The 24,955-nt window shown below is 43.5% G+C and overlaps 1 protein-coding gene across 2 annotated transcripts in view; it reads right to left on the reverse strand.

The window, feature by feature from the left end:
• Positions 1 to 6,317: 6,317 nt before the first annotated feature.
• The window catches only part of LOC138516807 (catenin alpha-2), a 3,575,147-nt gene continuing 3,556,509 nt past the window's right edge, over positions 6,318 to 24,955 (reverse strand). For both annotated transcript variants that reach the window (XM_069632215.1, XM_069632216.1), the window contains one exon: positions 6,318 to 7,411. In XM_069632215.1, coding sequence (XP_069488316.1) covers positions 7,124 to 7,411 — 288 coding nt within the window. In that variant the 3' untranslated portion in view covers positions 6,318 to 7,123. The remainder of the gene's footprint in view (positions 7,412 to 24,955) is intronic.

The raw sequence follows: 24,955 nt of genomic DNA on the forward strand, positions 1-24,955 counted from the left end.
GTATTTAGCTATCATATGTGTAAAGTTTATTAAATAGACTGTATCACATTAACTAAATAATTAATAAAATAAATAAATGTCCATACTCCCTGCGCACATGTATGTAAAGTTGGGTCAATGTCAGAAATTGAAAAATCAGTTAAAAAGTCAATTATGTGCCATTTCTGAATGCAAGTTCTTAGAAACAGCAGATTTGGACAGAGACATGGCTAAATTCAGCCACACCATGTATATGTAATTTCAAGCAACTGTGTAACTGTGAAATATGTCTTTTATTATCAAATATAGAATGTGTGCAATCTGACAGAGGAGTGTCCTATCTGCAAGCCATAAAATGACATCCCTCTGACTCACAGTTCATTCCCCAATCAAATGATAAATGGAAGTTTGACCAATTAGAAGCTGAGAGAGAGGTAGGGTCAGTGATGCTAGAACACACCCACATTCTAAACACATAAAAGCAGACAGACAGGACAGATAGGGACCTTCAAATCCATCTGCCGCTGGAAGCTCTGCCGGAAAAATCCATACTTTACATCCATCAAACCTCCAGAGAGCCAAACTAGAGACTTCAATCTATCCAGAACTAGAGACCCAGACCAGAGAACCAAAGAGAGCTGACCCAGATCACTGTGAAGTGCAGAGACCAGAGGCGAGTTTAAAACCTGACCAGATCCATGGCGAGGCCCATTTCACTCAAGAATATAGTGTGAGTACCTAGAAAACTGTGCAGAACCAATCTCCTAGTTAAAATAATATAATTCAATCTATTTAATCTAAGTAGAACTGCCTCCTAACTGTCACCTGTCATTTGTAAAGCTGTCACTTGTCATTTCCTAGTTGCAAGCTGTACTTGTCTTTTTGAACTTTAAAATTTCAAATCTGAAAAACGACCTTCACAAAATCGCTCATATCTCCGCAACCGTTTGTGCTAGAGACTTGCAATAACTTTCATCTGAAAGGTTAGAATCGTGGCTTTCCTACGAACCTAGAACCGCATTCCTACCCCTTATAGTTTTACCGCAATCGCGGAACACGCATCCGCGAATTTTACCACGATTTGCAAATTTCTCCACATGTAAAATCAGCTGCTGCTTGCCTTCCATTTGCCAGAAAATCGTTTGCCTCATAAAAACTATCCCTGCATCATTGCTAGTGTGAGCCGGGACTAATATTAACTAGATACCACTCACCCTGAACCTCTGAAAGGGAATTAAAAGCATTTTAGCATATTTTTTAATTCATTGCCAGCACATATCAAAGCAATTTGGGCCTGTGTTTTCAAACTGCTGTAGTCTAAGCTTGCTGGGGTGAACTGAATCACATTTGATTGCATTTCTGAGAACTGTGTGTTTTCCTTCCATTTCCTTGCCTTGCATCAAGGGGGGGAGGGGATTACCAGAGAAAAGTGATTACATTGTTTTGTTGAAATCATATTGAGTATTTTCTATACTGCATTTCATTCATTCAACCTTGCATTTCCTTGAACCCGATAAAGCATTCTCTACCACATTATACTTCTGTACCTATTTACCACTGTGCTACCTTATCCATTTCATGTCAACTCATTAGTGATTATAAAGAAGTGTGCTAGTGCCAGATTCTCCGTTATTAATATTTATCATATCAGATTAAGTGTGATATTCAATTATTAATTTATTATAAAGTGTGATATCTATATCGCTTGTTTAAATTATCAAATAAACCTTTTAACTTGCAAAACAGAACTACTTCTTGGCTCAGTGGGGTCAGGGGGATCCCAAGAGAGGGGTGTTATATAGGGGTAGTCATCCAGAACGCATGAACTGGACATAAAGATATATCAATAAGGGTTTTCATTCAGTATTATAGACTAGGCGTTGACTTAGCTGTAGTGTTGAATTGAATCCTCTTACAGTGCAGCCGAAGGATGGGGTCTGGCAAGGGTCTCATGTATTAACAATGACAGAGGCAAAAGAAGATGGCAACCTATCTTTCAGATTTTTACTGCGCATTTTGGGATGATTTCTGGCGAGCAGCATGGTTTCCGGCGGGCATTATGAAGTTTCCGCTGCCAGTAATGCATGGTGATGTTGCAGGTCTTGGTTGCGTGGGTTGAAACATCCCACATCCTTCTTGTGAACAGTTCGATTTCGACTCTGTCTCCCTTCTGGCCCTGAAACATTGAATGCTCCTCCTTACATTCTTCAATCCACTCTTTTCTGAAAGCTGAACGTGTAGCTAATCTTAACTGTTAAACATATAGCATTGTGCTGTTTGCCTTTGTAAATTCAAATAAATAAATACATAAATGTCTGAGGTGGGTATGTAGTTATCGAATATAATGGACTTTGTACACAGCATCTCACAAACTATATATGGCATTAGGAGAGCATGAGAGACCTGCCATGAATGGCTTGACGTCCATTATAATACTCCTGATTAATTAACATTTTGCTTAAATTGAAGATCTCTGCTTGGACACTACATGACACACATTTATAGCCACATGGTTTCATTCCTAGAATTGATGTGGGACACAGGTCCCATCAGCCACTGTTACTCCAATGATTCCCACATGGTCTAAAAATGAACAAAACAAAAAAAAACACCAACCAAATAGATTCCAGATTAGCAAAAGCCCCTTACCCATGACTACTTCTGGATGGCCACCAACTGACTGAAACGCAATCTAACAAAATAAAAGAATCATGATTTACAGCCCCGAAACAGTGAACACTACAACTATACGGGAGTCTATCCTCAAATGACATCAGTGAAAAAAAAAAAAAAAAAAGGAAAAAATGTCTCAAGGATCATTCCTTCACCCTGAATATGCTTCTTCCATTGAAGATCTATTCATTATATGAAGCCACAGTGGGTGTTCCTGCTGCACATCCTGCCAGTTATCACCCTGGAACTATCAGCCGTACACTTCTTCTATAAATACCAAGGAAGGGCTTTCTTCTCAGGCATAGGAAAGCCATACCCAGGTGACTCTACTGCAGACTGATTCATTATCTCACCATCATTAAATCCCTAAACATTTAATTGCTCAAAAGGCTGCAAGCAGTGACATGATGCAAATACTCCAATTCAGGAAGATGTGCCCAAGTGAGTAGGATTTTTCAACAGACCCTAGACTTTGGACTTGGATAAACTGGTGCTTGAAACGAGCCCAGACCAACACCGCACATTCGTTTGTGGCCCAGCAATTGAACTCTAGGAACAACAAACATCGACGGCAAGGTACCTAACCCCAGTCCACACTCAAAGCATCGAGGAAAGAACAACTAGTGTCAGTCTGAAATGTCTCTTTCTACGATCCCCACAGACCTAAACAAAGGGCAGCCAGGACTTTCTGGTGTGGTGAACATTCTCAGTCCAGTGTCTTTCCAATAATCCCCCGCCCGCCTCGATAACCTGTTCAGCAGTTATCCTTACACCCTCCACCCCGAACAACAGTTTTCTATGAACATTGCGGCAGAGGACCTTCTAATACCACTCAACCTGCTCAATCTAATGGCATTTTTGGAAAATACCTAGTCCCTTGCACACAGCCAAGGAGCAATCTAATCAGAACCGATTATAATGAGTTGAGGTTGTGTTTTCTTCAGGACTCATAAGCCGCAAATGCACACACCAGGAATAACTGAGAAACATGCCGGCACCCATCGAATGTCCTTCTAATGGGCACCCATTAACATTTCAGGTTTTGAATCATTTTTCCCCACTAAGTAACCACCTTGGTACCAAAATCTAGTACCAACGACCTGCCAAGTTGGCAGAGTCATGCTTTATAAATCCACATCACGTATGATTTTAAGTAACCCATTTGAGGTTTGGTTACTTGCCCTGTGACAATAAGGAAGCTTATAAGGCAATGCGATATCGGCCAAAGTGGGTCCTCTTGTCCGTTCTGTGAAAGATGGATGCCAAGTAAATAAATGCAGGTCCATACTTCCTTTTGAATGCACAGGCCACATGCTGCACAGCTGACTTCTGAAAATCTTCGTGATCTTCTTTGATTAATCTCGTGCATGTAAACAATGGAAACATATACATCTGTAAGTGAAGGGACATTTACTCATCGTCTGCTATGTGCTTAATTTCTTCTGGAAAAATCCCTGGTCTCCACCCCAACGTGGATTTGCGTGCAGAGTGGGAAACGGGCAATAGGAACCATCCGACAGAGGGCTATGCTCATTTCCCTTTCGGGCCTGTTCCCACCATCTAAAGAGGTAATAGTTCACTAACTTCCAGTTTGTTAGAAAATGTGGGCAACCTTATACGTCCATGCGTTTAGTGAGCTTTAATGTTTTGGGCACTAATATGCATCATTTGTCTAATGTTTTATACTAGTCCTCGTTGATAGTACTTGAATAGTCAACACTTTCTAATTATTATTTGCATGCCCGTTTTATTTTCATGTTTGCACAGACTGCGGTCTTCCAAAGGGCCTTCAGCCACAACAAAACGGCACTTGGAATCTTTAACACAAGCGGTAAGCGCTATTCAAATATCACATAACATAACATTACATGATGGTAAGGGCCTGAAACGACACAGGGTGGCATCGCTCATTCTGCCCCACCCTGTTTCCGACAGGGGACACCAGGCAAACGTGAACGTGTGGGAAGATTGCCACGGTGTCTTGGCCATCCACTTGTGAATATCAGAAGTCCTTTGCAAGTGCTTCCGTCCTTCCTACCAAAGGCTCTTTATCCGGATTCTGTGTGGTGCTCTTCTGTAAAGCAGTAATTCTGAACGTGCACTGACTTGAGCTCCAGCAAATTCACCTACCTGGACCCGTGCACCCGCAGAATCTTGATTTTTTTTAACACTTTCATGTGTCCTTCTCAAATTCAAGAGCTTGAAAAAAATGTTTGGTGAGTTGGTCAATGCATATCACACAGAGACAACATAAACAAGTATCTTTAACCTTTTCCAATCCTTTTCCCAAACTGCCCTATGGCCAATGGTGTCCTTTTGATGCACTGCCACCTAGCACTTAATCTGAATCAATGCCACTCCACCCCCTGCTCACTACTCTCCAGTAATACAGGACATTTGTGGATTAGGTAGCCAACCACAGTCGGACATTACTACTGTTTGGTGTCCTCTTTACATCAGAAATGAGCGCTCCTACTGTTCCTTCAAAACACTTGTGAAAACATGGCTGTTTAGCAAATATGAATAATGCCTCACCTGTTGTACAGCATGTCTTCCGCCCCTTCCTTCAAAAAACTTCTGAAAACACTTGTGAACACCTCTCTGTTTAACAGATATGAATAATGGCTCAACTGCTGTCTAACATGTCTTGCTAGCCTTCCTTCAAAACACTTGTAAAAACCTGGCTGTTTAACAGATATCAATTTTGACTCACCTGCTCTACTGAATGTATTTCTACCTTTGTACAAACACTGTGATACCCCAGGGTTTGCGCATTATATAAATGAAATAAATACATACATAAATGCATAGGAACATGTTCTCACTGTCAAAAAATAAAGCATCGTAGTTACATAGTATTTAGCCAGTTAGATAGCTCAGCAGGTTGAGAGCTTGCTTCTGGGAGCTGTGTGTGATCTGCAGGTTAGAACGTTGAAATCCTGGAATGGCCAATTCAGTCTTTCATTCTTTCGAGGTTCTATGTTTGGTTGGGTAACATTGTATGTACATATATTCTATGTAAAGCGCTTTGGCTGAATCACTATACAAATAACACATCAGTGACTCATCACTTACATTCCACCAACTGCCATCCACCCGCCAACAAAGACAGCATTTCTGAGTTAGGACACCAACAATTATCTGAAAAGCCTCTAATCGCATCTTCATCTACTGAGGTGCAAGATCCTAATTGCCTGCGTTGGACCTTCTACGTTGATTGGCGCGGCTCTGGTTGGATAGTGGCTCTATTTTGTTAAACGTGCTCATTTCATTGTATCCACGGATGAAACTCCTGTTGTTGCCGAGTAGCTGCAGTCCCTCCATCTCGATGGTGCGAAAATGATAGAAATGAGTTTGCTAAAAGCGAAGCTCTGAGTCATAACTTGTTAAGTCGTCATGAAACATTCATGCCTGCAGTCGTGTTGGCTGCCTTTTAACGTGCATTGTATTTAACACACAAAGAAACTTGCTTTCCAAGTGCAATCACACTGAAAGCTCTGACCCAGTTTAGCATTTCAGCAAATCTTGCATTCACATTTTTACAACCGCAACAAAATGGAGCAATCGGCGAGTCTGAAATTCAAAATGCATTCTTTCCAAAGGCAATTAGCACAACTTTACTTAGCCATGTAGGGAAGCACTCAAAAGTAGAAAGGAACGGCTGCTCAGGGTTAAATGAGTTTATTTAGTCGGAGGATACAGAGTTCAATTCGATGCCTATTTTGCTAGCTATGCCTAGATGTCTGTCTCTAGTTTTGCAGGTTCTCTGTCCCCAAACTACTACACGTTCTACCAATCAGGCCATCTACATTAAGTCTAAATAAATAATAACCATTACAAAATATTCAGTGTCAAGTCGCCGTGTTGTGCTTCGGTCTTCACCATACAGACTCCGGTTGGTCAAACACTTCTGTCGTAATCGGCGCATCCATTGGTTAAACATGGGCCCACTCGTAAGCAGCACAAGTACATGTGGGGCACACTATTAATGGGGGTGCTTGAGAAAGGCAGGCGTGGATTTCCTGATTAAACGCTCCATTCAAACAAGGGTTACTTGCAAAGGTAAGGCTTTGCTTGCTGGGAGATACAATTAAGCATATTTGCTTCTATCGTTTCGCACAGTAACACGAGCATCACAAGTTTATTTGTCTATCATTAATGGTTTTTACAGGGTATTTCTGCCAACAGCCTCTTCTTCCTTGCATGCACAAAAAAACTTTGCCTCCCACCACTTGTCATTGGGAGCTCTTTGGACAGTCATGTGCTATAGACAACACAGCTCTGCTTTGATGGGGAAACGGTTTTCTTGTGTCTTTGTGTGGCTGAACTTCCCTTCTTGTCCTTGAAAGATCCTGTGCTGCATGCAAACGGATACATATTATTTACACCTTTCATGCCAGACGCATACAGGGCTGCAGGTAGGCATACAAAATGGGATTGAAAAAATAGGGTTGTTGGTAAAGCTGGCCTGTTAAAAGGAATCCATGGCTTTAAATTCACTTAAAGCCTGCACGGGTGAGATGTGCTTCTTCTGTGAGCCTCTCCTCACTCTTGTCTGATATTCCTCTGGCTTTTCTCGTTTTACCAGTGGCTTCTTCTCCGGGGCCTTCATCTTCCACGATACCACGGGGGAGTTCACCGCCGCCGTGCCATAGACCTTTTGGTATTTTGTGGATGCCACATAGGAGGCTTTCACTGTGAGGACAACGGCGTTCATGAGGTTTTTGGCGGCCTGGATGAGGGAGGTGGCACTGTCCAACTAAAGAGAGAGAAAAGGCAGAAAGACAGAGAGAATTGTTCAGAGCGTCTGCTTCACACACATATATAGACTAATAGGAGATCTAGGCAAGAGTTTTATGGTGTAAGAGAAAACATTATTAACCAAGACCAAGACTCACACATGTTTGTGGCCATGCGACATACGAAAATCATGATCATACTCAGGAGTTTGAATATTCAAAAGCCTCGGGAGAATAGCTCAGCTGCAACGTGCTCGCCTTGGAAGCAAAATGACAGAAGCAACATGGGTTCGATCCCTGGGTCCGCGCTTAGAAACCTCTGAGTATTTAGCGTGTTATAAATAACCCATCATATCATATCAAGTAGATTGGTGGAGTAGGCAAAATGATCCAAATCCACACGCATAAGAGGTAACAGAGATAGGAGACAGCCATGGATGAGAAACCAAGGAGGACAGTATCAGTGTTAGTTGACCATGGCAAAAGGTTACATAGGCTGTGGCAGAAACACATACACAGACGGAAACTGACACAGGCATTCCTACACGCATTTAATCCAAGCCAAATGCTGAGAAGCAGGGCCGCAATAGCGGAGCGCAGAGCATGGGTCACAGATGTAGGACTGTGTGTATGAGTGAGGGAATAGGGAATAGGGATTACGGAAGGGAAGGCTCTGCCACAGCACTGTTGCAAATATTTGTCTCATCCTGTCTTAATTACTGCTGTTCACTATATGTTGATTTTGTAATTATGCTCTTTTTCCGTTAATTTCAGTCTTGCATTCTGCATTCAGAAGTCTTTTTTGCTTACCCTTCTCAGCTAATAGCTCCCCCTATTTGGCATGTCTTCATTGGCTTCCAGGGAAACAACAATTTGAGTACCAGTTTTTATGTCTAGTTTTCAAGAGTATCCCCACTTACCTTTCTTCCTTGATTTCCCTGTATCCTCCCACTAGGGAACTTGGTTCTGCCCCTCAATTTCTTCCATGACCACACTGTTTCCTCAATGTTCAACTCTTAGCCCCAGAATTATGGAACTCTTTAACTCTGAATCTGTCTTGTGAGATATTGGGCCTCATTCTTAGTCTGGCGGTCCGGAAATATGGATGCTGGTAGCAACATACTGCACCCTTTCCGGACTGCCAAACTACAACTATGCCTGCAAGGGCCATTGCTCACAGCAGGTGTTCGGCAGAATCACATACAGTACCCTTTGGGATCACTATACACAATTAAGACTACAAGTGTCAGTTAAATTTCACCTTTGGTACAAGCCTGTACTACACAGTAATGTGATAGCAGTGGCGGAGCAGCCAGACTTAGCTCAAGAGTAACGTGAGCAGTACAAGGAGTTACGCAAAGGACTAGCAATCAAAGTAATTCAAGCAAACACTTACTCAAGGTTTCTTGGAAAAGAATATACATTTATTTACACAGTCAGTTGAAAAACATTCCACTAGCAAGAGCAGCTCAATATCCCAATCTAATACACTACAATACACAACCAATCATTTTCTGAACAAGGTCAGCTCCCCTGAAGTGGGGGCAAAATGGCATTTCAGTTACTTTAAAAAAGGCTAAAAAGACAAGGTTATAAGAATCAACAGCACAAATACTTTCAGAGGTAGGGGAAACAGTTTCAGTTCACTACAACCAGCAATTCAATTCAATAGGCCTGGGTCAATGTCAATGGTTCAGAATCTTGGGTAGGATAGAACAGTTCTGGTAGTAAATGGTTAAGTCTTTGTCACGGTTTTTAGAAGTAGTTGGTCAGACAAAAAGTTAGATGTTGGTTTAGGGAAGGACAAGCCTTCAAAGGCAGGAAACTTTCACAAACTTTCACCTCGGCTGAACAGAGTTCTGAGCCGCACCTGCACAGTACTTTTCAAATGAAGAAGAGCTGTAGCTGAGGCAGTTGTTCCTGGCAGTTCCAGCAAATCTTGCTGTTCCTGAGTTTCAGTCGTGGGTACAGGAAGTGGGACGTCGGGAGGTTTCTGCACTGCCCAGGGACGAGGCCACAAGCTTGACAAAATGTCGGTTTAAGGTGTGAGTGTTTAAAAGACCACAAACTGGCACCCTTCCCACTGGCTATCCGGTTTTCAACAGCACTCTAAAGAAAATTTGACCAGTATGGGGACGGTGTCCATGCAGCTTACGAGTTAGTTGTTCCAACCAAACTCAAGGGAAGAAGTTAACCTTGGAGGGCTTCTCTGTCGATGGAGTTTCAGGGCATTTGGACCTGCAGCAGGGCTTCACCGGTGGAACAGGAGTTGCAGCAGTTGTATTCCTTCAGCTCGTCTTCGGTTCCTTCATTGTAGTGGTCGACTCTACTTTCCAAGTCCCAGAGGCCTGCTTTTAAACAGTTTCCCCCCATTCATTCCAGCCTGGCTGTCATTCACACAGCAGGGTGGCTGTCCTTGCCAGACAGCCAGCTGGCCAATCATGCCAGACTACATTCAGGTCTCCTAGAAGACTAAGCACAGGGAGTTTCGGGCACCTCCCTCACATCCTATCGACCCCAGACACTGAGGCGCCAGAGGAGGGCTTCAGCACTGAAGCCCGCCAAAGGCCAACGAACAAAGGGACCAAACCTGGTTTGGCACGCAGAATTAAACACAAGAAGGACCTTTTCTAAAAGAAACTGCTAAAAAGGTCGACTAGAGTCAGTTTTTACAGATAGGTCTTGGGCGCCATATTGGAAAACATGCGGACCCGATTTTTAGCTACCGGTGTTCGCGGTCGGGAAATATCATGGTAGTTTGTTAAAAACCACTGCCACCAGCCATTTCAAATAGAAAAGGGTAACATTTGACTGTTACATGAGTGTTTAGACTCAGGGATGCTAGGCAACTCCTCCAGCACTCTATAGGATGATAGTGTGTGCTGGGTCTCTAAATTTAAAAAGACTAGTAAAGTCAATTTAACTTTACATGCTCTGTGAGACAGAAGTCGGTCCCAGAGAAGGTATATACACCTTGGGAAGTCTGTAAGACATCCCTGTGCCACTGAACTGAAGGTGCTGTGTAACACACAAGAAAAAGATGATGCCTATGGAGTTGTTTTAAAACTCCATATCCAAAGAACACAAAAGTAAAACAGATTGAAAATGAAAAGTACAAAGTCACAAAATATAGCAAAAGAGCTGGAGGGCTCTAAGGTAGAGAGAATTCAGCACTTGAGTGAGAATTCTCCCTAACACAGGTCTGACCTGCCGGGGTCACCGGCTCCTACAGGCATGGTTTTCACCTAAGCACTGGCACCGTTAGCAATGGTGCTTACGTGTCCCCATTCCCGTGGGGACTTACACTTTCCGCTGCCTGATATCCTGGGCTGCCGAGTCTTGTGATGCCCCGGTGGCACTGGGTTATCAGTCGACGGAACGGTGTAATGATTTCGGCGGCAAACTGTCGCTAGCACCAACAGGTTATGGCCAAACTCGTAATGAGGCCCATTGTCTTGGTTCATGCCCCTGCCTTTTTCATTATTAGTACCTGGCGAGAGTCAAGCAGAATGCAACGCGCATTCTGATTGGCTCTCGCCGGGTCCTTACCCAGCTGAGAATCCTTCGATTCTCAGCCGGGATTCCTGCCGCCTTGTACTCTGCGGGGGGCTTGGCAGCCCCTCAGCCAATGAGGAGGCTGGAAGTGGGGCCATCCCCGCTCCGAGCCTCCCCGCGGCTGAGAGGCTGCCTTCGCCCCCGCCGGGTACTCGGGTAAGGTTTTGTTTTTTAAACTCCCTTTCCTCCCTCCTCCCCCCTACTCCCACTTACCTGCTTGTTCCTGCTTCCCCGGCGAGGGACGAGGGAAGCCTCCAGCCGTGTGGAGACTCAGAGCGGGGCCATTCCCGCTCCGTGCCTCCACACGGCTGGAGGCTTCCCTCGTCCCTCGCCGGAGACGCAGGTAAGTTTTTTTTTTTTCCTTCCCTCCCAACCCCACTTACCTTCTGCTTCTTTTTTTCTTTCGGGAGCGGACACGCTGGGAACACAACGGACTCCGTTTTCCCTTTCCATGGTGGCCATTTTCTTGGTCGTTTCTTTTGTTGTTTTTTTCTGTCCCGAAACGCTGCAGCGTTTCAGGACAGAAAAAAATGCTTTTAGTGCCCGGGTCACGCACATAATGCGGGCTGGGGTACTAATAGCAATATAACCCTCGCGGCGGGGGCATTACTGACTCAGTAATGCCCCTGCCGCTCGGATTATATTGCTTAATTATTGCATCGTCAATTCCTTTGCCCAGCGCTTTAGGTAAAAGCAACATATAATCTCTGTAATAAATAAATAACTACATAAATGCCACATTGGTGGAGAGCACTTCAGCAGCATGGATCACTCATTGAGCCAAATGATCACAATGAAGACAGGAGGGTCCAGAGATTGACCATCACAACACGTTATCATGGACAAGTTAATGTGGGGCCATACCACAGATACTGAACACTTAAATTTAGTCGTAACCAATGTCGTATGTGTCGACAGTAAAACATACACGTCACTCAAGCCGTTTTTGACCATACATGGAAAGTATCCATAGTTCTACAGTTTATAAATAGTTATCTGTCTTGGATCGATCTCTGTTTCTACTTAGTCCCAACCAATGTAGAGGTATGGAAAGGGGAACATGTGTTTTAATTTTCTCTCCCTAAACAGCCATGTCAACATATTGTACGTCAATCTTTGCTTGATCTTATATCAAACAATCCTCATCACCATACATCAACATTTATTTTGTTCCTCACCTTTATGCTATTTTACATGGGATCGGCATCCCGTGTGTGACGCAGCTCAGCACTGATGTTTGTTTCTTCTTTTAACAGATATGAAAGGGAAAAAAAGAATCCAACTGGTTCGCAGACCTCCTTCATGATTGCTAGGTAGTGAATCACTTCAAGAATATGTTACATGTATTGGTCTACTTTCAAAGTGATGTAGATTTCATTATAATATATTCCATTTTCCAATCCGCATTTTGTTTCCTCCTTTGGTGGCCTTCTGATGTGAGCCTGTTGTGTTATTACTTTCCGGCTCGCAGCTTCTCAAAGGTCAGCCTACATCTTCTCGAGAAACACACCAGGGAGCCTGAGAATACCTCGCAGGTGACAAGGAGTCCTTGCAATGTTTGAACTAAACGAAGAACATTATCTGTCGCAATGGAGCCTCCCCAGGGAGTCCTGGCTGATGTTGTCGCACACACATTATGATGACAATAGTTGGATTTTAGCTTTGCAAGTGCTGTTGAATTGAATTATTTGCTTGGAAAAAAATGTGTATGCCTCTACAATGTTAAGAATCACTCATACAGAATACACCACATTTTTCTAAGATATATTATGTGTGTGTGCTTTCATGTTTTAGATGTGAGCACACTTGGGAACCTAAGCAAGCCTTTCCAGACTTTTGGTGGCAAACTATTTAGCAATGTTTCTTTGTTCTCTCATTTATCTAAAGGAAACATAGTGAATGTTAGTCTCCACACTGTGCTAGATGCCTTGCAATATATGCATGGTATTCACGCCGTGCAAAGTTATTTTTTGGGAAAAACACAAGATTATTGGCAAATTAAGTGAAGCAAGCTTGTGTCATATATTCTTAATAGTAGGGTCTCCTGTTTCCATAGTGTTATACGCTTGCCAAATGCAACGTCTCTCCCAGAGAAGTTGAGCGAAATGGAGAAGCAGTTTGACACCATTATGAAATCAAACAATTTAGAGATTGGTACACATGTTTGTAGTCTCCATAAGATACGTCTAACCCCTCACATGATTTCTAGGTGTGTTCATGTCCAATACTACCATTGAATTGCCACATATCGCCACAATATGAAATCTGAAATTATCTTTAGAAATATCTCTGCGAAGCAGCCATGTTGGGTGGTTTCTATCCTTTTGCAAATAGGTGTTTCTTTTTCATTCGGAAGCCTGCACATTCTGTCTCTATCCACAGTGGATGCGCGCATCTTGGGCTGAATGGTGCACAGATGTTAAACACCTACAAAACAAATGAATGCTGGAGCATGCGGTTCAATCCTCCCCACCAGTGACGTCATATTATTACTTTTCCTCCATCCTCCAACCATCGTTATTTATAATAATTATTTCTCAATTTCAACAGACTTGTTCTTTGTCAGTAGTCCCCAACATTGCTTGCCATCAACATAACAAAAGAAATGTATGTGCATGATTGAAATGTTTTTTCACATGACATTACAATGAAGCTCTTCATTTTAAATACTATCTTCACGAGTATGAATACAATATAGTGGATACCTAAATATTGATGTTCAGTTTCTGGCAGGGTGTCAGTAGCCTAGGGCCGGGAGGAGAGCTCAGGGGCAACACATTTGTATTGGAAGCAAGACAACGCAGAGCAACACAGGATTGAATCCCAGTCCCGCTCTTAGAGGCTGATCTCTGGTATTTAGCGCTTTACAAAAGGATGAATGAATTAATTAACCATCTTCACACACTGGGATTGTAAAATGGCAATCTCAGCCACCGAGTTTACAATTCTATCAACTGTAATCACACCATCTACCAAATTTGCACCTCCATCTGCACTGTCAGAATACCTTCAAAATGTATTATGCCTAGAGGAGCAAAGCTTAATTCCTTAAAATGTGTAGAACTGTGCCTCTCCATTTATGTTTAATTATGCTTATTAGTGTAATATCAACAGATCTTCAGAGAAATTCAGAAAAAATCCCTTATGCAGTGTGGAATAGTCATCTACATCCTGGACCCTATTCTGAGACTTGTAGTCCTGAATTGTTTATCAGATGATTAGGAGAAATATGTGTTTCAGACAAGCCTCTTCAGAATATCACAGGGCATGTAGAAATGTATCAGAAGTAGCAGAGACCAGATAATTTAATCAGCCTAAATGTGTACATTTATATTGTCTCACACCTCCAAGATGACACATGATCATTGAAATTGATTGATCATCTAATAACACTAGATGCAAGGGATGATATTGTTATAATGGGGGACGTTAATGCTAAATTGGGGGTATGCCCCGACCTGCAGGATTCCGAGATGCTCAACACTTAAACCCAAGTTTGATGAACGTGGACGGGCATTGAGTTCCATCTTAAGGGGCCATACCTTGATAGAATTTAACAGTCGGTGTAAAGATGATTCCCCGCCGACACATACTTTCACCAGAGGAGCGTTTGCCTCAAGCATCTGTTATCGCATAGTGGACTGCTGTTTATTCCCCCAAATATCCTGTTTTGCAATATTAAACAGGGTCAAAAGTGCCCACTTCCCATTAATTCTGAGAGTGCAGTATGTGCATACCACAATTATTGCATCTGAACTTTTAGTGATGAGTAATGGCGCTAGACAATTGAGAACATTGGACATGGAAGAATTCAATGGGATTATGCTTATAGCCTTCATCATAAGCATTAGCGACCAAATTCAAAATGATGTACCATTAGATTCAGGATTGGTATTTGCATATGACAATCTTATAGAAACCATCAATCAATGTTGCAACCTTAATGATTGCCCAAAAATGCCTGTACACCAATCGTGTGTAGGATTGACTGTGGTATAACAGAGACTGTAGGTCAATGAAGAGTTTAATTTTCAACTTAAGTAGGAGAGGAACAACCAGCTAGGACCTCAATGTGAACTAAAAAAGGTCTATAAGAAACTGCTGAAAAGGAAAACAAATGGAACATGTTAAGCAGAGGGACCAACTGGAGATCCCTGTTCAAGGCAACAGCAGCAAACAGGTTTGGAAGCTGGCAGCTACAGGCTTTGCAGACCCTGGTGAAAATGGGGCTGACCAAATCCCATCTGAGAAGTGAAGGTCCCATGTTCATGGGGTCTTTTTCAACGCTGATAAAATGGCTTTAAAAACCATTGTAGATCTGAGTGGTAAAGAAATTAATTTTAGCTTGGAGGATATCGCTCAGATTTTTAAAAACACTTCCCTCTGGTGAAGCTGCTGGGCCTGATGTGATACACTCAGTTATTATTATGGGCTTCTCAAACTGGTAGCTTCCAATTTTAGTCAAGTTTATTAAAACAGTGAGATTTTCTGGGGTTCAAACTCTTTAAGAAAGGGGACTATAATGATCCTAACTGTTACAGACCAATCTCTCTACTTGACTACTGTGTAATGTGTTCGCCAAATGGCTACTATCTTGAGTAGAGGAATCAGCCAATTCTTTGAATCTGCTAAAACCATCTCCAAAAGGATTTAGAAGAGGGCACTCCACGATCGACCACTGCCTGGTGTTGTACACACCGATAAACAAATACTGCACAATTAGAGGTGGGAAATTATAGGTGGCTTTCATCGATCTAGAAAAGGCCTGTGACTCAATCCCAAGGATCCAAGCAATGAGGAAATATTATCTGCATTAAATATACCAACTGGGTTTTTGAACCTACTACAACCCTGATATAAGGAAACACATGCATCAGTGTGGGCATCGTGATTAGGAAGGCTGTCAGACACATTTGAAACAAATAATGGGGTGAAGCTGGGCTGCGTTCGACCCCCACTGTTATTTATCTCATATATATCTGGCTTCAATATTGAGACATTGGGACCTAAGGTCAACCCCCCTTTATGCATGGCATCCCTTTCAGAGCGCTTCCGTATGCGGATGACACAGCCCTGATTGATATGACCCCTGTGGGGTGGCAGCACAGTCTTCCCGATGCTGAGTTTAATTCTCTGTCCATGAGCTGAAATTGAACAGGACGAAGACCAAGGTCTTGATCTATGGAAAGAGCTGAAATCAGAGGAAAAAAATCGACATAGTAAAGTCATATTGCTAACTCACTATAAATGGGAATTTGTCAGACCAAAAAATGGCCATTGCCGCAAAGGCTGCCCCAACGCTGGGGGTAGGGGGAGCTGGGGGTTGTTTAGATTGTATCACATGTTTGGTAGTAGTAAAACCTTGATGTTTATAAAGCCAAGCATGTTATATGACAGTGTGATTTGGGGCTACTCCAATTGTCTAACTTTGTAGAAGATTAAAAATAGCACCTTGAACGAAAAAAAAAAAACAATAGTGAATTGCAGCTCAAACTTGGGATCTCCAGCATTTTGAAAAAAGCGGATATTAGATTAGAATCACCTGTAACTTCTTGAAGAACTGTATGGGACAGTCTAATAATCCCAACCTGAAGGAGGTGGTCAGGGAAATTGAGGGGTCCTTTGCTTCGCACAAATATGTCTGGCATTAGGAGGGGTGAAAACTACTGGATACATGGAGGATTCCATCCATGGATCCTTCCTATTATGCCTCCTTGCCTGGTCTGGTGATTACAGAAAGCAGTAAGGATGTTTTGGGTCAGGCCGTGAGGACAGTGAGGATACTTTCCTTGCTTGCCCTTTATGCAGGCTTACGCATTACCCCATTTTGTGGAGGCAAAACATGCCTTATTACATCTGGAGCATATAGGAGGTTGGTGCTGATGATTAGGTTGAATTTGCTGTACCTGAATGATAGGAAGGGCTGGTACAAGACTGTGATGGACAGCAATTGTTATTACAATACAGGAATTGTGGAGAATCTGGGAGTTTTTTTTACTGTTTTGCCCATGTTATTTGGACCTATGTACGGAATTTTTAAATTATTATTTTAAATATAATAATATTAGGTTTTATCGAGATGCACATCTTTTAATCATGAATTGTAAGGACTCCAGTTTTCTGTATAATTTATAAAACTTTACTTCGAGACCTCTTTTTAGGCGGGCTATTGTCGTGCATATTGTGTAATCTTAGCTACGCTTTAATTCTGTGCTTTTTGTGTGTGTTACTGAACTGTTTTATTGTTATTTATTTGTTAATTGAGAAACCCAAACCTAATAAAAAAATAATTAAAATGATCATAAGGAAATTATCACTATAGTCCTTCCAGATAAAAAAACATTATGTTTCCAGATGACCAATGTGTTTATCATTTTATTTTACAACCTTGCTGGTGGTTGATGGACAGATCTGCTATTGGTTCATGCATAGGCAATACATGCTGTTAAATACACTTTTGAATCAGCATATGGGACCCGAGTCAGGCTGTAAGAATTTCAATATCTACTCTAAAGAATCTATTCCAAAGTCGAATGCCAGATGCGACAATTTAAATTATAAATTCAGGCAATTCTAGAAAAGTAGATGATTCCTACAACAATGCCAATTTGTGTGTGCTTTGATACGGCTTCATATATTCCAATGTCTGCATAACCACCAGCCTACCTGCATTGGCTAGAGGCTGATTAGCGATTGAGGGCTTGGTTTATCATAGGCTCATACATATAGTACTAATACTTTACAGATGGCATGCTGATTCCACGTCTAATTTGATTAGATGGCATTACTTTATTTGAAGTGCAGAAGAGCAGTGTGTGGACAACCTAAAGCTGCCAGGGGGAAGTCATACTAGAGCACTACATTAATGCAGCGAATGGTCAGCAATGCCTTTGCATAATTGCAATCACTTGGCAGGTGGTGTCCTTCTATTCAGGAAAATGTAAACCATCCTATAAAGAACACTGGTAGACAGATTCTAACCCAGATCACAAAAGTGCCCACGTTTTTTTTTCTATTTATTAAAATTATCTTTTTTTATGAAGCCCAAAAAGCGTATTTAAGTTTACACACTGTTTAGTACTTCAAATAACAATGATTGCAATCACATTTATGATTCGTTAATGAAAATCCTTTTTATTTTGTTTTGTAACCCGCTCATTAATGCCTAGATCAAGAATCGTATTTCACATTTCCTTGATCACCTCCCTTGTCCACTAGGTCATAAATGAGGTTTACCACTTTATGTAACAGCCTTAATTTAGAATCATGCAAACCTTTAGATCCTTACCTTATAGCTTCTTCCCTGTCAGAGTACAAGGGGTATAAACATTGGAGGTCCCTGGGGTGGTACCCAAGAAACCTCCACACATCAGAAAACCTGGGTATGAGAAGAGGCAATTGAGCAAGGCTATGAAGGAGGGTACCAGGGTGTTGGGGATGATCATCCATAATCTAAACATGAACATAGTCATCTCCTTTGTTCCCTTCTTTATAACCCTGGGTTGGGGCTCCAGCCAATCGGGGAGCTCGGAATGCGGGTTGACACTACTAGTGTAAATCTGCATTCCAAGCCACATGATGGCTGGTTCCCCCGCCCGCCATCTTTCCCCCCTCAACCCTGCTTTTTTTCCCTTTTCCCTCCCCCATCCCACTTACCTGATTGCGACAACAGCTGCTGTCAGCTCCTGTCAGCTCCTGTCCCGATGCAGCCACCATGGAATTGGAAGAGGGGCTCCATACAGATCCTCGCTTTCCAATTCCATGGCAGCCATATTGGTGTTGAATTTTCTCTCTGTGGCCCGAACGCTGCGAGGCATCCCATTTATGGAGAGATTATAATTTCCTGTTTTTTTGAAACAATTAACACCTGTGTAGCGTACTACGCTGGTGCTAATGGCGATATGCTCCTCGGTGGCAGGTCCACCTTGTAGGTAACGACGTGACACCTTTGTTAAGGTACACTCGGTGCACTCAGACCCTTAACTTGGGCAGCGGGCCTGACCTACAGGGTGGGCCTGCCATCTTAGGGCATACCACCTCATTATGAATGAGGAATTTCCATCTATCAGGTGCCAGCGTGCAAAAAATAGAGACCAAAGCATTGACTCAAGATGAATTCAACATGCATGAATTTAATAATAAATTTCATGTATTCATGAAAGTACATTGTGAGGAACACGGACCATGCAATCACTTCTGTCAACATGCCCACCTGCTATTTATAGTGACACATAAACATGGAAGAATAAACCCACATAGCAACTAAACTAATGTGAATGAGAGCAATTCCAAGACTTTTCATCCATGATGCAGCAGGATTTCTGGTCATTTTACTCTGAAAAATCTTAGGGAGTGACACTCCTGCCAACTCATAAACATTCATAATACACATCCTTAGCCTTTTGTTTACATTTGGAACTGATGGCTTCCTCGCTTGTTTTTTTTTCCCAAGGACAAAAAACAGATTACCACATGTATTCAAATAGAAGTATACTGCTCTTTCCACATCTATAAAACCTTCTGTTGGACCCTCTGGCCTAGACCTAGATGACACATGTTTTGCACCAGTGCACTCTTATTGTCACAAGGCTTGTAATCTTGTGCTGAGCTTGAATGCCCTGATAGGTGGTGGGCAGTATATATCAAAATGCATGGTAAAAGCTGCTCCAGTCAATGACAAGGATGGTGAAGGGTCAAGGTAGGATTTATGGTAACTGATCTGGAACCCTATGTTTGTGGCAAGTTCACATACCCAATTACAATATTCCCTGTTGTTTGTTCATGAGATGCCCTTATAGTAGGCCAATCGTTGTGGCTAGAGTGAATGTGTGTGCCTTCCAGATGTAATACAGCCAAATAATATGGTCTCCACTTTCATTAAAATTCGAGTCATTGTGTTGAGACCAAATGTGAGAATCATTTACTGATACTGTTTGCCTGACACCGCAAGAGGGAGCAACCTCTGCCCCCCCTCTTTGTCTTTCAAAGGGCAGAGGAGGTCCAGATTCCTCCTGTTTCTGAAAGATGAAATGATATCTCGATCCCTCTGAAACTAGCTGGCACACTGGAGAAACTAGCCCTTGCCATGGCCAGTCACCCTCAATCTTCTTCAGGTACCCCTTGCTGGTGGGGGACAGGTCCTCCTGCAATAGGCAGGAATGATGTGCCATGGTTGTGCAGCTGCCTGTTGCTTTCCTCTTGCCTGGTCTATTTCCTGACATGTAGAATGACCTAGGGAGCCATGCGCTCCTGAAGGACTTGTAACTATGGGACTTTGGAGTTGGTTTGTTTCTAGTTGTAGATTCGTTTTTTGTGCATATGACTTCTTTACCAGCCTATACAGTTGGGTCTGAATATGCACCCTCCCAAGAATTGCACATGAAGAACTAAACACGGCCGCTTAAACTCAAAGAGGTTTGCGCCTATGAGGTCAAGCGATGCCTGCATTACTCATAGCCAGGGCCAGACTAGGGTATAAAGTTTTCTCGGGCACCAATGAAAACATGGCAATGCATTTCTTTTGTGACAGACTGTTTGTATAGTACCCACGGAGGAGTTTTTAGTTTTTTTGTTGACAAAATGTTATGGAAATTGTGCATTCAAAGAATATGCATTCAGCAACACTGGTCAAAACTACTAGCCCCATGGTGAAGTTACTAAAACTGACCCACATTGGCCAAAAAAGTGACCCACTTTGACCCCAAAAAAATTCCCACACTAGCCTTTTGTGTTTTTGGTTCGCGCGTCGCCCTATTGCTTTATAGGTCAGTCCGACGCTGCTCATAGCCAGTGCAGTGATCACATTCATGACGTTATCTGAAAGAAGAAAAGAAACTGTGATTTCTGCTACACACTCATTAGTACCTCGCTGAAGTCTTCATCTTCATCACCATGGATCTGCCGAACATCTCAAGTAACTGCTTCACTGATGAACTTCTAAAGCTATAATCTGGACTTGAGTGACCCAAGGGAAGGGGCACACTTCCCTCTCCCCTCTATCTCCTGAGCACTGCCAGGTGTAGTGCGACAAGGTTGCATTGCATTTCCCTCATACCAGTGTCTGTCTCTATGGGAGCCCTCCCTCATGTGAAGAGCTGTATGCCTGCATAATGTTTCCTAACATCTGTATCAGTGCAGTCCACTGTGTGCCTCTCTGGGAGACGACAGTGATCTGTTCTCCACAGAAATGTACTGGATTTCACAAGACAAAGCTATGATGCTTGCTGCACAATGCTTCTCGGCTCCTGCATGTCTACATTTTATTCTGTCCATATATTTATTTATTTTTTCTTGTTCCTCCTAATAAGAAAAAGAAACAGTTTCTACTATGACCACTATGGGAACTTAAGAGTGGGCTTACCCTACAATGATTCCTTATGGGAATTCAGGATGAACATAGACACCATTAACATTTTAATAGCTGAAGGGAACCTTTGCCGGGAGGTTCTGGTGTTCGTCCATTGGCCACAGTGAAATGCCGAAGCTGCAACTCATCTGTGAGAGCAATGCCCTTTTCCCTTTGTGATTTTCCTTTTTACCTTGTGTCGTTTTTCATGAGGGAGAGGTGTAGAGGAAAGGTTTGTAGACAAACCAAAGAAACCAGGGCAAGGCCTAATATCAAAGCAACAATATATGATACGATAATATGATATATGATATGATAAGTCATGTATAAGGCGCCTGTAAACAATTGTTTCTAGGTGCAACAAGACATGGAAGGGCAAGACAGAGGGGAACAAAACAAACATTCTTACCAGCCCTTGTGTCATTCAGATTGTGCAATTGCAAGGGGAAGGGAGAGGACAAGTGCCAGGGGGAGGAAAAGGGAGAGTGAAGAAGTGCTGCCGGGATGGACAGATCCAAGTAAGTGCAAGGAGGCAGGGGACTGCAGGGTTGCACATATAGTCCCTAGTGTGTGGTAGTCCCGGAGGCAGTGCATGGGGCTATGGGCCGTGAAGGAGCCTGGTCTAAATAAGGTTCAGAGGGAGGTCTGGTAACCAGTTAGTGCAGCAGACAAGGACATCAGCAAGGAGAGTGAGAGAGAAAGAGAGAAAGAGAAAGAGAGAGAGAGAGAGAGAGAGAGAAGAAGAAGCAAAAAAGAAGGTCTTCAGTTGCTTCCAGAACCTGGGATGGTCCTGTTCAAGTTTGAGACAGGCACCAGCCGAGGAGTGAGATCTCCCCACCTCTCTCTGTCTAGAGAAGTGTCTGACCCTCAGAGTGTTGGAGGTGGGTGAGCGTAGGGCATGAGAAGGAAGTGCTAAGGAAGGGAGAGTTGCATGTAGTGTGGTCCCCCGCCCCAGAAAGCCTTGTGGGTCTTGAACTTGATCCTTGCAGCCACAAGGGGCCAGTGGAGAGATTTCAGGGCTGGAGAGATATGATTCATGGGCTTGAGGCCAAAGACAAATCCTGCAGTCCTGTTCTGGATTAGTTGCAGAGAGCGAAGAGTAGAGGCAGGCAGATTTAGAAAGAGGCTGTTATAGTAATCAAGCATAGAGAGAACAAGGGCTCTAGAGACAGTCAGCTTCTAGGGAAAAGTGAGAAAAGGAAGAATACCTTTGAGGAGGTGCAGCTGGTAGTGGTACTTCTCAAAGACGTCCGTGATGTGAAGAGACAAGGAGAGGGTGGTGTCAAAGATGACACCAAGGTATTTTGCCTTGCAGGATGGTGCAGGTAGAGAGCCTAAGGAGGACAAGCAGAGTGAAAGAGGTAATGTAGGACAGGGGTCCCAATGAGAAGGATCTCAGTCTTAATGGCATTCAGGCAGAGATCGTTAGAGGCACACCATTCCTGGATCGCGGTTAGACAATCAGGAATGAGTGAGAGAGGAGAGGAGGCAGAGGGGGGCCTGAAGGAGAGTTGAGTGTCATCCACATTACACTGAAAGGTAGAGATAAGATGGGCCAGAGATGCCAAGTAAAGGTTGAAGACCCAGGGTTAGAGGTTAGAGGTGAGAGGTTAGTAGAGCCCTGGGGAACACCACAAGTGGAGAGAGAGAGGTGGTGGAGAGAAAGGACCCCAGTTGGACCTGGGAGGACCGATCAGAGTGGAAGGTGACCAACCAAGCTAGGGCCTTATCCGTGATGCCCAGGTTGTTACAGAGATGATTGATCAAGATGGTGTGGTCGACCATGTTGAAAGCAGAGGAAAGCTCAATATGGATGAGGACAGAAGGAACGCTATTGTCATGATCTCTGCTTCCAAAAGGTCAGGGTTTTCCCAACTCCCTTGGAAGCAGATCCATAACCCAGGTTCCGAGTGCCAACCAGTCCCAATTGGGACCTTTTGGATCCAGTCCTGGCGCCAGTGGCACCAGGCTCATAAATATGCCCAGTCCCAGCGCTGGAAGCACCGGGCTCATAATGCTTGGGTGGACTTACCTGCAGCAGACCATGCTGCTTACTTGCCTGCCAGTTGAGCCTCTGATCCTCTTCTGTTTGGAACTACTTTTCCTGTTGGGTGGGGCAGGAGCCACTCCCTAGATTCAGAACACTGGAACTCTTCTGGAAAGCAGGAACTCTTTTCTTACCTAGGCGTGGCTGTGGAAGGAGACACCTAAGCACTACAGGAGGCTATTTAAACCACACCCGATGGATGAATCTTGCTTTGCGTTATTCTGCATCCTCTGCAGCCGAACGCTCATCGTGTCTTCTGCATCTGATCCTGGGCCTAAGGAAAAAGGCTTACCATCCTGAATCCAGTCTTCAGCAACACCTATAAAGACAAGAAAGAACAGGTTAGCATTACGGTCTTCAGTGACAACTCTTCACTTACCTGGTCCATCCGCTGTCACCAACGCCTCGCGCTGCATTCCGGCCCTGAAAGACAAAGGCTTACCTACTCTTCGTGCGCTCCGGAGGTCTTCACACTGCATTCCGGCATCTGAAAGACAAAAGCTTACCAACTCTTCGCACGCTCCGGAGGCCTTCGGCGCTGCATCCCGCATCTGAAAGACAAAACAAGGTGCGTTTAAAGACATTGGGGAACTTTAATACTCACGTGCCATTACTCCTTTCCACATCTAACCCAGTGGGTATTCCGGCACCCTGCAGCCGCTCCGAACTTGTACCTGCAAAATAAAAAGACAGTTAGAGCGCATCGTGAAGCAGGCAACAAGCGCTTACTTACGTGCTTCCAGGCGCTTCTATTCATCACACGGGCTCCATCTTCAACTCACTTCAGCCCGTCATCCGCCATCGCCGGAACCCTGCAAAACAAGAAACATCATTACTAAAGACTTTAAAGACATTAGAATTACTCGAAACTTACCGTTCGTGCAGTAAACGACGGATAGCAGTCCTCTGAAGTCAAGAGGCCTGCTCCCCTTATCCAGTGAAGAAACTGGTTACAGCACCCTGCCCCGAGGCAGATGGAGAGCACGGCGTTCACTTACCTAAGGTGAGAGCGTTAACCTTTGGGGTTCTACAGGAGAAGAGAAAGGGAAGAAGAGAGAGACATTCAATAACCCAGTTCCTTAATCCCATATTTTCTATCTGCAGACATCTTACCCTTCGAGTCAGACATACAGTGCACAGAGGTCCAGCCCAAAGAGCCAGCCGTGTGTTACACATCACCTTTGAAGATACGGTATACGCCCAGTCAAGACCGGCGCCTCTACGGGAATCAGGTGAGCGTTACAGAACGCAAAGCCTACCACAAAACTCCCGTCCAGGCGCTATGGAAACCTCGGATACCGACCAGCTAGCCCAGTTACTTGGGGAACTAAGGGCAGAAGTGCATGCAGCCCGTCAGGAAACGAACGCTCTAAGAAGGGAACTGATTATTTCCAAGGAGCGAACAGATGATCTCGCTAGACAATTGCTACAGTCACAAGCCGGACAGACCCCGTTACCTGCATCTGGGGGAAATCTTCCTTCTACATCCTCTATGAATCCAGTGCAGATCAACCTACCTGGGAATGTACCTCTGGCTCCACCCGAACGATTTTCTGGTGACCCAAAGAGGTTTGCAGTATTTATCAATCAGTGCCGGTTGCATTTCTTATGCCGGCC

Source organism: Ambystoma mexicanum, chromosome 6q (assembly GCF_040938575.1).
Source record: "Ambystoma mexicanum isolate Mex_15411 chromosome 6q, UKY_AmexF1_1, whole genome shotgun sequence".
In the NCBI taxonomy this organism is placed as follows: Eukaryota; Metazoa; Chordata; class Amphibia; order Caudata; family Ambystomatidae; genus Ambystoma; species Ambystoma mexicanum.